The 18,537-nt window shown below is 39.8% G+C and overlaps 1 protein-coding gene and 1 long non-coding RNA gene across 7 annotated transcripts; one reads left to right on the forward strand and one right to left on the reverse strand.

Annotated features, from left to right (window-relative positions):
- Nucleotides 1-7,927: 7,927 nt before the first annotated feature.
- Nucleotides 7,928-12,082, reverse strand: LOC131677931 (uncharacterized). The gene is made up of 3 exons (XM_058958030.1): nt 10,360-12,082; nt 10,169-10,306; nt 7,928-8,328 (listed from the first exon to the last, which is right to left on the reverse strand). The coding sequence occupies exons 1-3, from the start codon at nt 11,201-11,203 to the stop codon at nt 7,991-7,993; spliced, it is 1,320 nt and encodes a 439-aa protein (XP_058814013.1). The 5' UTR covers nt 11,204-12,082; the 3' UTR covers nt 7,928-7,990.
- LOC131677933 (uncharacterized) lies at nt 12,082-16,800 on the forward strand. 6 transcript variants are annotated; one of them, XR_009303483.1, is made up of 8 exons: nt 12,082-12,366; nt 12,423-12,645; nt 13,324-13,415; nt 13,472-13,661; nt 13,858-15,138; nt 15,204-15,361; nt 15,437-15,870; nt 15,934-16,800. It is a non-coding gene; the product is annotated as an uncharacterized LOC131677933 (long non-coding RNA). The 6 variants fall into 6 exon arrangements; XR_009303486.1 differs by having other exon boundaries at nt 13,324-13,412; nt 15,415-15,870; XR_009303481.1 differs by having other exon boundaries at nt 13,324-13,412.
- The last annotated feature ends 1,737 nt before the right edge of the window (nt 16,801-18,537 follow it).

Below are 18,537 nucleotides of genomic sequence, written 5' to 3' on the forward strand. Positions count from 1 at the left end.
CGACAGTTTTCGACCGGCTCGTGATGAGGACTATGATAATTCGTTGTCTGTCGAAACCATCGTCCTTGACGACCCGTTCGATAACCGTCCATTTGCAATTGTCGCTGTGTACGGCAAATCCTTCAAAGCCTTGCTCGACAGTGGTAGTAACGCCACGATTATAACTAAAAAGCTATACCGAAAGTTTTCGAAAAGTCCATTGAAAAGGTTGGAACGACCATTCGAACTACGTTCTGCAAATGGTCAATCCTTACCAATCATTGGACAAGCGTATCTCCCGTATACTTTTCAAAATTTGACAAAGGTCCTATGCACTCTTGTAGTAGAGCATCTGACCGTCAACTCCATTCTAGGTATGGACTTTTGGCGCGCCTTTGGGATTTCTCCTGAGATACAAAACTGTGCTCTGTTGAACTCAGGTCAGGAATCAGAAGACGATGAAGAAGATGAAGTACTGCGTGAGTCGATACTCACTTCGGAACAGTTAGCGCGCGTAGAAGAAGTAAAGAAGTGTTTCCAGGCAGTAGAGCCCGGAAAGCTAAGCCCAACCTCATTCACAGAGCACAGGATTGTCATCAAAGATGAATTCCAAGGTGCGGCACCCGTTTGCCGATATCCTTATCACATGAGCCCAAAGAAACTGTCAAAGGTCTGGGAAGAGGTTGACCGATGGCGGTCTATGGGAATTATCGAGGAGTCTGATTCGGATTGGTCGCTTAATATTGTGGCGGTCACGAAGCCAGACGACTCAATTCGCCTTTGTCTAGACGCTAGGCCTCTCAATGAGCGTACTGTACGAGATGCATACCCTCTGCCCCACCCTGGGCGAATATTGGGCGGCTTACCCAAGGCGAAGTACCTGTCTACCATAGACTTGAAGGAGGCCTTTCTCCAGGTACCCCTGGCTAAGGATAGTCGCAAATATACCGCTTTCAGTGTTCCCGGTAGGGGTATGTTCCAATTTACCCGTCTACCATTTGGTCTCGTCAACAGCCCCGCTACTCTGGCGCGACTGATGGACCAGGTTCTAGGACGAGGTAAATGGGAACCTTACGTTTTCGTCTACCTAGATGACATCATCGTGGTAAGCGAAACGTTCGAGCATCACATACAGTTGCTCAAAGCAGTGGCCGATTGTCTAGCAAGAGCCAACCTAACCATCAATTTGGAAAAATCCCGTTTTGGAGTCCCCGAACTAAAGTTTCTTGGTTATTTGTTGAATCGGGATGGACTCAAGGTCAATCCTGACAAAATTCAGCCGATTCTCGACTACGAGAGACCGGTTACCGTGACGAAACTTCGTCGTTTCCTCGGTATGTGCGGTTATTACCGCCGCTTTATTGATCGGTTCAGTGAGGTCACTGCTCCCTTGAGCGATCTGCTCAAAACGAAAACCAAGAGCTTAGTTTGGAACTCCGAGGCAGAACTCGCGTTCCTTAAAATTAAGGAACTTCTAGTCACTCCTCCAGTTTTAGTCCCACCAGACTTCTCCAAAGAATTCATTCTTCAGACAGACGCTAGTGACGTAGCAGTCGCTGCTGTTCTGGTGCAGGAGTATCCCGAGGGTGAGAAAGTAGTTGCTTACTTTTCGCACAAACTGACCACTCCCCAAAGGAACTATCATGCAACTGAAAAGGAAGGTCTGGCGGTGATAATGGCGGTTGAACACTTTCGAGGTTACTTGGAAGGTTATCATTTTCGACTGGTCACTGATTCGTCAGCGATTACATGGATACTGAAGACTAAATGGAAAACCAGTTCACGTTTGAGTCGTTGGAGTTTAGAATTGCAACTCTACGACATGTCTATTGAGCACCGGAAAGGCAAGGACAATGTCGTTCCAGATGCGTTATCCCGGGCCGTAGCAGCCGTTTCCGCTTTGTCCACCTCAGACTGGTACTGTTCCATGAAGTCCAAAGTTATCCAAAATCCTGACGACTATGCCGACTTCAAAGTAGAAAATGATCAACTTTTCAAGTATGTAAACTCGAAAGTTGTTCCGTGCGACTCGCGGTTCAGTTGGAAACTCGTCCCAGCACCCGAGTTCCGTCAAGATTTGATTCAACGTACCCACGAAAATTTGCTTCACGTGGGATACGATAAAACGATCCACGAAGTGCAGTTACGATATTACTGGCCTCGTATGGGATCTGAAGTACGAAAGTTTATTCGAGAGTGTGGGACGTGCAAGGAAATCAAAGCTCCTTTCGTCCCAGTCCAGCCCGAAATGGGTCAGTCGCGTGCGACTAATGCACCATGGCGAATGGTTTCTGTGGACTATATTGGTCCTCTTCCAAAAAGCAAACGTGGCAATCAACACTTGCTTGTCGTCCTCGACGTCTTCAGCAAGTACGTCATGTTAACCCCCGTTCGCAAAATCGCTAGTACATCACTCTGTACGATACTACGCGAACAGTGGTTCAATCGCCATGGTAGCCCGGAAATTCTGCTAAGCGACAATGCCTCCACTTTCACCTCGAAGGAGTTCAGTCAATTCATAAAAGAAACCAACGTCAAACATTGGCTGAACTCCCGCTATCATTCGCAGGCTAACCCAGTGGAGCGAACAAATCGCTCGATAAACACCGCAATCCGGGCATATGCTCGAACCGAGCAGCGCAACTGGGATGTCCACATCAGTGATGTGGAGCGCATCCTAAATACTACCGTTCATTCCTCCACTGGATTTAGTCCTCATTTCATTATACACGGGTGTGAAATGGCATCTGCCGATGATTTCAGCAGGGTTTCCGGTGAGGGTGACCTAGAAACAAGACACCAACAGTTAGACAAAATCCGGGAGATTGTGGTCAAGAATTTGGCAAAGGCAAGCGAGGGCATTCGACATCAGTACAACTTGCGTCATCGAAAGTTCTCCAAACCTTTTGAAACGGGACAAATGGTGTACCGTCGAAACATGAAGTTGTCGAATGCACTCGAGTCTTACAATGCTAAACTTGGACCACAATACTTACCGGCAAAAATTATCACCAAAAGGGGTGTATCCTCCTACGAGCTGGAGGATTTAGCAGGTAAAAATCTCGGAGTTTGGCCAGCAAATCTCCTTAAACCAGCATAAAAACTTTTCCGTGCCGTCTGTGGACTGACGGTATGCTTTTATATGGATTACTCACTTGGGAGTTTTCCAAAAGCAGCCGTCAGTTCCCGACGGCAACAACACGGACTTTGGTCCGAATAAAAAACACAGTAAACATTTCTCCGTCTTCTCTATTTTTATTGCGGAAGACCAACTCTGCCGCGAGAAGGTTCTTCAACACCTTCTTGCAATTTTTCAGAGCCACACTCACGCAGTGTGGTAAACAAACACTCGCACGAAATATATGCTCCGGCCCCGGTGACGACTACGGTAGGGTGGAATACTCCACTAAAAAAACATTAATCTTATACCGTGCCGTTCTCCCGGGCACCGAACGCATCTAAATACACTACCTGCCGTGTTCGGCAAACAAATACAAAAAAATTCTTTTGCGCCCCACTCGCGCAGTGAGGTAACCAAATGATCCACTAATTTGCTTTGCTCCGGCGGTCGAGACGGTTACAGTAAACAAAACTTTCTTACCAAACCAGTACCAGTGTTTGGAAGAAACAAAACGAACCTATCGTACCGTCTTTTCACCGCCGGATGCATACACATCATTCTTCTGCCGTGTTCGGCAACATAAAATTTTTCAAAAACCCCTTTCTGTGGGGAACACTCGCACCTACGGGTGCACTAAATTATATAAAATTTCTCCTTATTTGGGTCACTATATATAAAAAAAAACCACCTTTCCCCTCTTCGCCGGGGACACTTCGTTCGCGTGAGTGGTTCCACTACTCCGGGACCGACCGTAAACGGAATAATAAAAACAGTTTGCGAACCGATTTCGCGAACTGTTTTGTTTTTATTTATATTTTGACGATGATTCATTCATCCATTCAGATGGATGAAAATATCATCATCAATTTTGACAGTTTCCCCGATGTTCGCATCAATGCTCTGCATCATGCAGGTGTAGCCCGATTTGGATCAGAGTAGTGTGAGTGGAAGAGCGAATGGGGTAAAACGATACCGCGTCTTCGATTTCGAATCAAATAATAAAATTTTATTTCGCATAATTTTGGGTTTGTGGTTAAACCTGGGATGGTTCGTTTGATTCCAGCGGGAATCATTTTGATATTTTTAAATTATGCGAAAGACATTCTTTGGTCCCTCTCAAACGTTTCTTTTGCCAAGTACGAAGCGTTTTGAGGCGAAAAGGGACGAATATACAAACTTTTGTCCGGAATGTCTGTGAGTGGGAGAAATGATGACGTGTTAAGCGGTATTGTATGAGTGAATGTACGAGTGTGGAATCGAACAGAGTGAATGAATACATGTGTGAATGATAAGATAAAATTGTTTTGGGGTTAATTCGAAGTGCTTATCGGAATGTGAATGATCGAGTAGGCCAGTGATTGAGGATGAATGAATGGGATAATGTATGAATGTATTTGGATAGAAACCCCAGCACAAGGTTGTAGTACTGGTACCGTTAGGACACGAAAGACATTTTTGGACAGTCGATGAAAAAGAACAATATAATGCCGACAACCGTTCCCCTGCAAGTTGAAACATTGAAAATTGTCAATGCCACTTGCAGAATTTTAGGAATATCGAGTTGTTACCGATCTTGTTTTCGGATTGGATTTAGGGTTCAACCCATAGCCGAGTAATGGCGATGGCTGATAGCCTCTCGCTTCGCGTATGCTGTCAGTATTATCAGACCAAACACAGGCAAACTTTTCACCAATGAGGACCGCCGGTCGATTAGTTTTTTTGACATGAATTATTGATAAATTGCGGAAGAAATGATTAGGTGTAGTTAGTTTTTCTTTATTTATTTATTTATTCATTTCGTTCATTATTATTGTATCGGTGTTAGGTGTTAGGTTAGAAAAAAATTGTTTCCAATTTTTTTTTCCACCCGGTGTGGGCGAGATTGTAACCCGCCAGGGTAACAATTTTGCACTGGGTGGAAATATACCCTTTTTTTGCGTATACACTCCGTAGAGTGTATTGTTTACGTTAAAGTTATGCTCACCGCTGTTCGATACCGTTCACATTTAGTTTGTAAATTTTTATATAGTTTCGCGTTTGTGAACGGTTTTGTGTAATCAGATAGGTGTAGAAAATTTTGTTTTATGTTTGTGAATTAGTAGCATAGGGTTTAGCTAGGCCACCGCTCTCCTCTTGCTGCAATAAGTGTGCTGGATATGCTGCACATAGCGATGACAGCTATGCGGCGGTACTGTTTTTTGGTGCTGGTTTTGGTGTTTGTTTTGGGTGAGTGGAAAAGGCGGCCATCGTGAAAAAAGGTTAGTTAGTTTCGGACCACGTTGCAGTTCGGTTTGTTTTCGGTAGTGACCGGTTTGTTTTGGAAAGTCCAACCCGCCAAATAACGCGTGTGTGCGGAAGTAAATTCCCGCAAAAGTACCGGCTCGTGGTTCGAGAACTCTGGTCTGGTGTCGGGTCGCCGATTAGGGAAGCTAAGCGTTAAGGAGCCACTCGCTTCCCCGGCTAACCATAAAGGACCCAGAAGACGCCTTTCCGCTCTCGCTGTGAAGGATCAGCCGAACGAGCCTAGCTCTCCTTCACAGCTAAACGTCAAGGAGAGCGAAGCAGGGTGGCCAAAGGTGCTCCCTGGGAAGTACACTGCGGTGACTTCTGGGATCTCTCGCGGGGAGCGAGTAGATCCGGCGATAATTCGCCATCGTCGCTAGCGAGGTTCCAACAAAGGAGCTAAGCTCACCTCCCTAGCTAATTGTCAAGGACCGCTGCCGGAGCAGTCAACTCAAATCGGGAGAACTCGGCCGTTGCTGTCCCGGCCGGTCGGACGAGACCACCCGCCTTTCCGCCCAGCAGTAGCAGATTAGCAGCAGCAGCAGTGGAGAGAGTTGGAGGAAATAAACACGGTAAAATTAAATTTATTTGTTTTGTTTACCTTTTTTGTTGTGACGAAAATCCGAAATTCTGTAGAGGCACCTAGGCCGCCCTGAAAAGAAGGGTACGCCGGGCAAACAAGAACCCGAGTAGTGGGCAAACCCCTACTTACAAACGTTTATTCCATACTTGTGTTAATGGGTTCCAAATACTCTACCGCCCATTCTTCTTCCATATCTGCTTCGAAATGATATTCAATATTTATCTTTTTTCTTCTTCCTTGCTTCGGTGCCACTAAGTTTTTCAATAGAGTTTCATAATATAACTTGTTCGAAATATAAGGCAAAAGGTTTTTTAAATCTTGTAACTTTTCCTGGGGCAGTTGAATAGGCAGCGTTTCGATTGGTGGAATAATGGGAAATGGCCTATCAACCTTGTCCACTATGGACAGGTCTAGCATAATGAAGCATTTATATTCTGTATCATCTGCACTAAGCTTGTAATACACCACACCTGGATTACACGCGCGATATTCGAATAAGGAAATTTCTCTGAATTTTATAGCTTCATTGTTTGAGTTTACCTTTGGTGTTTTGTACCTTGAATCTAGTTTTTTTAGTGCAAGAAAGTCGGGCTGTTCTAATTCTACAACCTTTATGGGAACTTTCCGCTTTACTTGCGCTATAAATACTGCCCAATCTCTTGGAGTTTCAATATTTATGCAGCAACGTTTTTTAGCCCTCTCAATGGCGGCGTGGACAGAGTCAACTTCCATGTGACTGTGGCCACTTAGCATAAATTTGTGCTTGATTATTATATCCCTGCCAGATCGGTAATTTTCCTCGGTCAGTAGACAAAACATCATACAGATTACTATATTCAAGTTCTGTCCGCTGCATCGATCTGAGTATAGATTTATAACACGCAGCTGCTGGTGGTTCTTATTTAACACATCTCGTAAATGACGCAACAAGCAAGAACTGATCTCTTGGGCGCCTCTCCGCGCTTTCGATTCGTCCCACAGATAACAGCGGGCCTCATTTCTGCCGCAAAAGGTTTCGAATACTGTTAAATTTAGGGTATACAGCTGCCTACTGTAGTAGGCTTGACCACACATAAGGTGTGGTGTTGGCAGGCATTTCTGCAGATCAAACGAAGCGGTGTACACGCCAACATTTTGCTTGGCTTCGGCTATGTCTGTTCGTTTCAAATCGTAGATAAGTTTAGCTTTTCTTTGGTGATCGTCCTGTTCACATAACAAGGATTCCTTTTCTCGATCGCATTTTGTTATTTTAAGCAATACATTGAACTTATCACATTGACAACATGTGTCTGCTTTTGGTTTTCTGAAGCCGATATTGAAGCCTTTGAAAACTAAACGATATGTATTGAAACAAACCGGTCGCTCGTTGTCCTTCTCTGATCGTTTCAAATACATTTCGTACAGCTTAGTAATATTAAGATCGCTGGAAATATACAGCTTAGAAGAACTCTCTCGTGTGTAGTGGGATGTGTATGCAGGAAACGAAAGAATATGATTTTCCACATACTTTCGAGCTTGTGGCGTTATTACTTTTCTAGAGCTATTCTTTTTACGATAGTCGTCAGCGGCAATGCCCATCCCATTCACCTTCTTGGCGGCCAAGCAGCGCAACTTTTTGTCCTTAATGTCAAAAGTAGACATAAACATTTTCTGACATACACGGACTCTCCCACCAGCACCTGGTAAGAAATACTTCCGACTATATACCCGTTTAGAATTCAGTACCTAGAAAAACGATAGCTTTATTATTTTATGTTTATTTGATTCGTCTTCTGCAGTCAGAGAAATGTAGGCTGCCCTGTTCAGCCGGAAATGAACTGGAATTCTGGCTGATTCCAGTTCGTATTCCGGCTCCAGTGACACAACCGATTCTAACTAGAATCGATTGTGTCACTGGAGCTGGAATACGAACTGGAGCCAGCCAGAATTCCGGTTCATTTCCGGCTGAGCTTAACTGGGTGGTGTTGTATGCAAAAGTGAAGTTATATTTGGTATAAAGCACACTTAGAAATTCAGCATCTACTTTAGCACAGATTTACTGTTTTACCAATACTTACTCTATGGTACGACGCAAACGTCACTTCGATATGATTGCTGAGGAACTGATTTTGGCCAGACAAAGTCAGCTGTAAATAGTTGCTCAACAATTTCGTTCGCAATTCATCATCGAATTTCTCTACACATTTAAGTTTCGAGCAGTGGCATGGACATTGAATGGCACGAGCTGGAACTTTAGTACCATCTGCCCGGATGTACTCTAACCCGCGTTCTTTGTTCGTTTTGTTCAGTATCCTAAGCTTCTTAGATTCTTTTTTCCGTTCTGCATCTATGTTTATATCCTCGAAACCCGGATCTCGAAAACCTGCAAAGATTTATGGTATAATATATAGGTTTTTCATCGGCTAGATATAAATTTCAAACAACAGAAGTAGCAAAAGTGACAACAAGATAAGTAGTGTAAATATTTTCAAATAAATTTGTTTGTTTCTTGCTAGTAAAAGTTAAAAAAAAATTTAAACGAATGTTCAGTCCGTTTATATGGTAAAGAAGCTATTTTAACCCTATTATGGAGTGCCTCACTATTTCATTAATTACACGACCAACAATCAATGGAGTGCGTATATATTCGTATCAACATCTTTGCTTCGTTCATAACTACCAATACAGTAATGTTTTGATTATATCACGGTCGGTCTGTATTATAGCGTGATATATTTGAAGCGTGATATTCAAAACAAACCAAAAAAGTACATTCAAGCATTAACCCATGTATTTCTATAAACAAAAAGTAATAAAAAGGTCAAGTTAGTCAAAAGAATAAATCAAAGTAGGGTAATGAGCCTATTTTTGCCATACTTATATAATCACACTACCCATTTGATGCCGTTGATTAGGGCAGGGTCTGCCATCTTTCTTCAACACATTGGGTAAAACGGTCTGGCATCAGTGGATAGTTTTTCCCCACACAGCTTCACATTACGTAGCACATACCGTTTCTTAAAATAGTTGAACAACCCAAAACTAAACTTGAAGGAATTTGCCACATTAAGGTTTTGGAGAAATATCTTGACTATTAAAATCAGTGTATTCGAAGAGACTACGATTCAGTTCTCGTTGTTTCAACATCCATAGAAATAGTCCCATCACTAATTGTTAATAATGACTTTTCAAAAGAAAAGTATTCACATAGATTCAAGAAAAAATGCATATCTAGGCATACCTACCATATCTGGCGTATTTTGTTTTTCTCATTATTTTGTTAGATTTTCTTGTTAGTTATCAACAATTTAAAAAAGAAGTCGATTTGTTTACCTGCTACACCAAACGACGGTCTCTTAAGGACACGGCAAATAAGTTACGAAGAATTTAAAACTAAAATTGAAATCGGTCGAAGAATATTTCGGCAATCTTAGTCATTGCAACAACGTCTTGGTAAAACATGATTTCGAGATTATTCACGTTTAAAGTTTCACGCCACGCCCTGTCTTCACTTAAAGGAACAAGATGAACAGCGCTAAAAGTTTGCTTCTACTACTTAAAGATCTATAAAAATTTAAGATACTTTCTTAAGAATCTATACTTTAAGATAAAAGAATAAAAAAGTTCGACTTCTTTATTCTTTCGACTTACCCTATGTGTAAATAAGCAAATCAATTGTAAAAAAATCCTAAAAGTGCCAGGACACAACATGTGGCTTAATTGGATCAAAACGTAGTGTGCCTTGTCTGTTTTTCAAAAATCGTGATATAATCGAGATAAAACCATGATATAATCGAGGGTGATATAAACGAGTATTGATATAAACGCATAGTGATATAATCGAAACATTAATGTACGATAACACAAAAGGTCTGAAAACGGTGAAATGCTCGTATTAGAGAGTTACGACATGAAATTTTGAAATGCGATTTTTGCTTTTGAAACAGCAACCAGAAAAGAAAGAAATACCTAAGAGGATCCATAACAGCAACCCGTAAGAAGAAGTTTCAATGAATAACATGATTTTTATTTCATTCCATTCATTCGATGAACTGAGTCGAATGGTATGAGATTCGGCCCTGCGGGCTCGGTGTAAAACCGAAATTCCGACCAATTGAATAACCTTTCTATATGAGAAAGGCAAAAACATAAAATGACAAGAACGCTCAGTGGCACAGTCCAGCTAATGTCAGTGTACAATATACTAACTTATAAATACAAACCTCCGTCATACTCAGTTCGTGAGCGATTTTCCGGCACCGTACTTTGTAAGTTTATATTTTCTTTGCCTTCACCACATTTGGTTTCTCTTTGAGACGGTACTGAAGCTGTTCCAGAAGATGTACGTTTCCTGGCTATTACTGTTAAAAATGTGTAAATCATTATTAATTCAATGTAAATCATAGCTACTTACAATCTGTTTCCTCGTTATCAATTCCGTCGTCTTCTTCGTGACCAACAACCGACTGGTTACGATACGGTTCGAAATATTCGAACAGCGTAAACTCGTTGATAATCGTTGTGTCGCCTTCTTCCTCATCTTCGTCCTCATCGTCGCTCTCCGACTCGTGTGTTTTTGTCAATGGGTTTCTTCTAGTTTCTTTATCAGCCTTCTCGCCAATATTCCCATGTTTAATGTCTGCTAGTAGTTGTGATCCTGAAGCCAAAGGTGGAAAAAGCGGACGACGAAACGAGTGACTACTAATACTGTCCGTAGCGTGATCGTTCGACAGTGGGCCGACTGTCTTTTGTCGAGGAGACAAACAAAAACGTAGTTGAGATCCCGATGCTCCATTCTCTATAACAGGAATCAGTGGATTGCGTGTAGAGTAATCATTTCGCCGTGGGGATAAGCAGAACCGTAAGTTTGTTCCTAAAACGCTGCTTTTGTCTCGTAGAACTGACCCACCAACTTCCATTGTTTTCGCTTCGTGCCGATCGCTGACAAGGTTCAATGCCCCACGATCACTTGGAAAAATAAGGTTGTTCTCACGATCGGCAATACCAACATCATGTATTGCAGGCAATGCCAAATTCAGAGGTTCCGTATTGGAGGTGTGGAATGATTCATACTTGTTCACCGATAAGTCGAGTGGAGTCTCTTCAAAGCTAGACATTGATAGATCCATTGGAAGAGGTGTTGAGGTATGCACATTTGCGAATGAAAGATTCCTGCACTGCATCGATGAGCTAGCTACCTCCTCGAACCAAACAGCTGGTACTGAACACAGGCGTCCCTCCAAATCGCTTTCTAACATATCCACAGCTTCTGAAAATAATAAACATAATTTGTAGCTCCCTTATTTAAAATAAAACATACTTACTGAGTAAAACATCCATATTTCCGAAATGCTATTCAAAAATATTTTATACTTTCCTGTTTATATCTTCTAAAAATAAATAGTTAATAGCACGCACGAGAGTGAAAACGACGGGCTTTACAGCATTACGTTTTCAATTTACGGCGGTTATAGAGAGGCGCATGAATGTTGGCAGATGAAAAACGGTCGATAAAGCAGGGCGTATGGAAGACTAACCTATTATAATGTTAATCTCAGACTAATTACGTAATATATATTTTAATCTATTCAATTGATTAGATTGTTAGGTTGAAGTGAGCTATTACGAGTATTGTTAATTCAAATTAACGTATAATACCTCGTTTATATTGACAGAATCATTAAAGTAAAAAGAGAGGGCGTAACAACAACTCGATTCCACATCCCATAATGTTGAAATAAGCCGTTTTTAAAAAATCTTGATAAGGCGTTCCAAAATGCTTATTACATTTTTTTTAAATTTTTACGGTAATTTATAGCATTAACTTCAATCATAAGCATAAAACCGGTTTGTTTACATTTTGCTCTTACGCCCTTCTGAAAAATCGTCCTAGACATAACATAGGTAGAGAAAACAGAAAAAAAACAAAAAAGATGTCATCGATGTTTGAAGAGCACTTTTCACTTTAGAGCAGCGTTGTCAGATGGTTTTGTATAATAGGTTTGTTCTAGTACACAGAAGTTGCTCCGGAGCAAACAGAAGCAAAAAATACTTGCTTTTTACTCCGGTTTGCTAATGGAAGAAGAAAATAGAGAAGAGAACATAGGAACGATTTTCTCTCTGTTTGCTCCGGAGTACTTCCACTTTCTACACTCAAAAAATAATTCACTTTGATTGTATCTGAATTTTCACGTAAATGAATATTTTCCATCTTTCATCGTGCATTACGTGATTCCTTTAAAACACATTTGACAATCCTGTAGGAATTATTTGATTCACACATTTACGTGATACAACGTTGAACGTTAAAACACAGTTCACGTGAATGTCCTGTGTGAAGCAACGAGAAGATGGCTGAAAATTTATTCTTTGTGGCAGCTAGCGATATTTCATGAGCGGGCGAACAATGTTAGCATTGCAGGTAAATAAAGTTTCAATTTAGCAGCACTTAAATACCATTTACAATTACGATTGCAGAAGCTGCCACTTCCGCCAACGGAAAAAAATGTACCAGAAGAAACGGAACCAAGTTGAAATCGGTTGCCAAGGAACCCTCTGAAAATAGCAAGCCTGAAGAAAGTATTCACTGCAACGATAGGTGATGGAAGATAGTCCCTGTTGACGTAAACCCTGCTTCCTTTAATTCCAATCAAAGCAAGATAAACAAAGACGCGGCCAAGAACAGCGGTTTAACAATAAGGTAACTAAATCGGGATCTGAGGATCCCTTTTCAAAATAAGCGAGCCCATTCCTTCCTTTCCAAAAAAGAGAACCCCTTTGCTTCCTGCTTTTCTATTCGTTCTTACCTTTCTTTACCGATTCTATCGTTAGTTAGAAATATAAAAACCGAAAAAGTGAACGGTTCTTGATTATTGTTTTGTTGCGGTTTTATTTGATCAGTGGGTAAAGATGTTTGATCCAGTACCAGGAGAAACAGGAAGAACTCCGGTGCAAACAGAGAAAATAATTTGTTACTGTGTTACTTCCTTTCCATTTGGATAGCAAGCCGGACATAACAGGTGGACGTTTTTTTGGTCCGTATCAGAACTGCCATTTATCCAGATTTTCTGTACTATACAGATTTTCAAGCGCAGATACAGACATGATATAGATTACAGATTTAATACAGATTTTCATTACACAATTCATATTCATACAGATTTTTTGAAATTTGAATTGATGCTGTTTTGGCGGACCCTTTAAAAAAATGAACCGGGAATGTACAGATAACGTAAAATTATTCATTTTGAATTCCTTTTTTAATACTTGAATTTATAGCAGATAATACTTCAAACTTTTAAATTGTCATGAATTATCAAAATTCTTTTGCTTTATTGAAATACAGACCAATAAAGGTTTTTTTATAACTATGATACAGATTTTCAACAATATCATCTGGCAGCTCTGCTCCGTAATAAACAAAACTTTATTTTTATTCCGTTTTGTTACTTGAAGAAAAACAGAGAAGTAGTAATTAAGGTTTTTTCAGTACAAAAAGTGATTTAATATGCTTTCCTTATTTTTAGATTTCATGGTACAAGTTGCTGACACCGGAACACGTTTTTCTAGTGTACTGCTGATAGCGAAATTCTAATCATGAATGAAACAAACGGTGGTGTGTAGATCTTTTTGAGAATTTTCAATGACCACGCCGGCAGAAAGCTTTCCTTGGGGGGACACGAGTCGATCCAAGAATGTAGGTGATGATTCTGAATGGTAATACTATTAGTTAGAATACTATTAGAATATTAGTGTCTGCGCACGGAACTGAACCGTCACTGAAACGGTGTAAATAATCACTGCCTATATTACACGATATAAGCATAGTAAACCGTCCAAATACTAATATTTCCATTGTTTAAACGGATGATGGTTATTTTTTCAAGTGTTTTCTTAATTTCATCACTTTCAGTTGAATACGACGTTTGAAAATTACAGCATCCTGCAGCAAAAGAACGCCATCTATAACACCGCTGTTTCGAAGTACTACGGTTTCTGTTGAAGCGTGGAATGATAACCGCTACTCTACGAAACACGATTGGAATCCCGCCCGAATGACACATTCAACACAAACGTGGAAAATGTACACCAAGATAGCATAAACGATATTTTCCAAGAGTATACAAGATCGAAATTTGCTTTGCTATGACATTAAAGGATCGTTATGTAATGGTTTGGTCCATGGAGGAAATTGAAATCACTGGTGGAGGAAAAATAACTGGTCCGGATGTGCATTGGTCGAATGTTTACTTGCTGGTTGATTTGGCGACGTCATTTCTGCTTGGTGTGCGGAAAATGTTAAGCTAAAATGCATCTAATTTGCCCCCACTGGCTACAACGGAGGTGTAAATCATTTAGAGATATCCGTTCTCAATATAAATGAGACTATTGATAAAAGCGTACGTAGAAAAGCGACTTTAAATCATCCAACAGATGCGAGAATTGCTCGAAAATTAGAATGATATTTCACTGTTTATATGTAAAAGATTGATAATGAAAAATCATCCCGAGTCGTTTTCTTAGATGACAAAAAGTATGCTTGTGAGATTGACGATCTTTTGCACCTGCAAAAAGTGTAGAACCAAATACAAATATGATGGAACTCTTCTACACCTTCGAAGATCCAAATGAAGCAAACATAAAAAAAACTAAAGCGAGGAACATTTCAACACAAGCCGAACGACACCAAACTATTAGTTGATTTCAAGCCAATATTAAATTTCAGCAAAACAAAACTGGACCGAAGAGTGACTACAACGGTCAAGGTTGTCGAGTCTCATTAGAGTACAGCTAGAAATTGAACCGAAATTCTGACTGGTTCTGGCTATTTCGGAGTATTCCGGCTCCAAGTAACATAACCGATTCTAATTAACATCACTGATGCTACTGGAGCCGGAATAGTATAGATCCAGCCAGAATTCCGACTCATTTTCCGGCTGGACTTACTGGGATGGCTCGTCCGAATTTTCTCCCAAAAAGAAAGGGGAATTTTATGCCCTATTCATAAGATTGCCGAGTTTTGTTCGATTTTTGACACTAGCCGTCACTCTTCTTACATACACTGTGGCCGATACCACTGTATCACCGGAAAGGCTTACCAACGGTTTATGGTGCTACGTGGATACTCATATTTGCAATCGTTCAACGTGGACTGGCAGGCGGTGTCGCAACTTTGCTTTCTAATTAAAAGCAGGTAATATTGATGTTCCACTGTTAATATTATAATTATGCAAAATCTAACCTCTAATTGCACTGTAGGAATTACTTCACTTGGTATTCAATAGTAACGAGGAATTCTTTGGTCCGGTATTGTACATGGTGCTTGGCAATGAACTGTTAAATACCATTTGCAGCGATGTTGACAAAGCAAACGACCGGAATGGGGGTGCAACCTTTAGCGAAAGTTAATGAGGCTGGTAAGTGAGCAACATACTACGGCCGTTATTTTGAAATCTTTAGTTTTGTACAGCATTCTGTTTGGTCTTTCACAGATATTCAATTAAAATGTTCCAGCTCTAATTTGCAGCTACGCATTTCGATATCTAGGGTCAGATGCATTGAATGTGGTCGACATACATAGTGTCACATGCTAGCGGCAATAGGAGCACGATGTACTGCCGCTATACGCATAAATGTCCCATGTGCTATGAGATTCCATATCCACATGGGACAATTATGCGTAGAGCGGCAGTGTAGCAGTTGTGATTATGGTGCACAATAAAACTTGGTTTGTGGATGCCACAGTAGCGACATATGTATGTAGGATTGTCCAAGAGCCGCGAGATGATCTCAAGATCCAACATTGTAAACGGTGATGGCCCACTCTGAAAACCCGTGCTGGAATGGTACTCATACGGTCTTCGGAATGTGATCGTCTTGGATTTCTTGTCTGCAAGGCAGATTAGGATGTTGTGCTATTGTGCAGGTAAACAAACACCTCATATAAGTTAAAGATATGCATTCCAACTATTTTATCCCTCTTTTACAGATAACCATATTTAGTTAAAACTTTCTCAAGGAACTGAAAATTTGTAACATGATACAGAGCACGGACTTGAAGAAATTGTAACAACAGAAGGATGAAACCGGCAAATTAGATGAGTCAAACAAAAAACGCCATCACATGCTAAAGAAACAAGCGGAGTCGCTGATGGTAACTGACGTGTGGTATACCTGCGTTAGTGCAGGTACTACAACGCATTTAGTTCAGCTCAATTGACGAATCGTCAGTCAACGGAGCTTCAGTGTACGCTTCCTGTCAAACTTGGGGTCATAGTTTATGAATAGAATCAGTATGGCTAACACAAGTCCGTTAATTTAGTTCTAGATACTATTACATCAGCAGCAACATTCTAAAATAAAGAATAAATTGTAAGACATATTCATACAATACACGAGTCGACTAGCGATAAGAAAGTACTTCAGCGCTGCGAATAGCGCCTCCATTTTATTTTCATGCAACTCGACCATTTTTTTTTAATTGCATCAAGATTACCAATATTTTAAATAAGATTTATAAATATTTTCAAATGCATAAGGAATGACGAGTTTTATAGCAATACGTAACGAATTTTATATAACTGACGAATCGAAGTTCATAAAGTTGCAACATCAAGAAAACCATAAGACATACTAATGAATCCATAAGCTTATTCGTTGCGGCAAAAAAATGAATCTCGCTAGTACAATTTTCAAGTTAACTACTGTTCATTATTCAAATCCACTCAAATAAAATAAGGTTGAAAAAATCTTACCAATAAAAATTACAATTCTAGGCGCACAATTTATAATTAAGAGTAAATATGTATTTTATATTTAGTTATTGCAATAAAAGATTTAAATAAAACGAAGTAAACCGCTTTCGTTTTTTTGTAATGAGTAATAATTTAGAATAGTTGCTTGCAATATACGGCTTCACGTAATTATTACGTTTGGCTTCAAATAATTGTTATACTTGTTTCACATAATTGTTACGTTTGGTTTCATGTATATGTTACGTGAATTTCCGTTAATAATTATGTCAAAAATACGTAACTATCACCTGATTAATCAAATATTGAAACTGGTTTTATTTTACCGGCCCACCAGATAGAATTTACGTGAAAAGTGCGGTGGATGAGATTCACATATGTTTTCATGTAAAAGCAACATGATTTATTTTTTGAGTGTACTAGGTACTGGAACAAATCTAATATCGGTATAGTTCTAAATAAAAAAAATAGGTACACACTTAATTTAAATTACTGGGTACAGTAAAATTATACTGGGTTTTTGAACAGCAAACCGTTCGGTAATCAATTCAGTAAAACAATTCTGTTACCGAACTCTCCGCAATCCGTTCTATCCAAACGTCAAAAAATACTGGTCAGTCAGTAGTTTCCTCTGAAAATGGCGATTTGACAGATGATTTGCTGTCCCTGTTTTGTAAGTTTTTGACGAGGTTCGGTAATGTTGGTACAATTTTGCCGAACAATCAGTCAGTTTTTTACTGGATAATGTTTATGTACCGAAAAAAAACAGAAGTGCTGATAAATTCAGTGAAAAATATTGCGGGTTTCAGCAAATTATTCGAAAAATTACTGAAAATCGTTAAAAATGAAAACTTTACCGCAATTTTTTAAATAATTTGCTGACAGCTCCGTAAAAATATCACTTTACTGTGGTAGTCGTCAAAAGAAATTACCGAACAACTTTTGGCTGGCTTAGTGTGTATTTATCGCTGTGAAGATGTATGCTAACCAAAAGTTACCTGCAAATTATTGGTTTTAAATTATAGATCATTCTAATGTTATGTAATGAAACCTACCGAGCTCAATCGATTTCAGAATCGGTTGTTGAGCTTCATTTGAAATTTTGATAGTAACCTGGCAGATTGCTGAATCAATTTCCGGATGGTTTGATGTGTAAAGGTGAAGCCATTTTCTAAAAAGGCCCATACGTAATATTAATTGATCTTATTATATGGAAATCGTTATTTTTTGGTAAGAAAAAAGAAATCGGTATTTTTAGTAACTTTATTGGTATTGAAATTAAAAATAGGTTTAAATATCGATAAATCGGTATATTCAGCAACACTGTTTTGGGGTTCATCTACGTCAAAACAATGTTTTTGACAAATTAGAATGAACTCTTAGAGTTCATACCCAGTAAACGAAACGGCGAATATCCAGATTAAAATAGATGCCGGCGAGCGGTAGGCTACTGGAGCTTTGTTATAGGCTACCCGCCGTAACTTTATTTCATATTCCCCACTCGAAGTTCATCCAAATGGTGAAAAAGTATGAAGAATCGAGGTAAAATAGGACAGCAGAATACAGAGTAAAATGGGCAGTTCGAAGAATTTTTGATTTTTTCAATAGCTAGAGACACCAAATTAACGTGACAGTATTCAGAATTGATCCAGCAATGAAAACGGAAGCTGTTCTGCATATAAAATTTTTTGACGAGAAAGGTCTATTTTCATTTTCACGAAACTTTTTGATAACCTTCCGTCACTTGCGTTAATGCACTGGGTGCACAGTGCTCTGAAAATCTAGCGAAATCGTCTTAGGGCACCAGCGGGTCTAATTCAGAGCTATCTGCGCGGCGAGTT

This window comes from Topomyia yanbarensis, chromosome 1, assembly GCF_030247195.1.
Source record: "Topomyia yanbarensis strain Yona2022 chromosome 1, ASM3024719v1, whole genome shotgun sequence".
In the NCBI taxonomy this organism is placed as follows: Eukaryota; Metazoa; Arthropoda; class Insecta; order Diptera; family Culicidae; genus Topomyia; species Topomyia yanbarensis.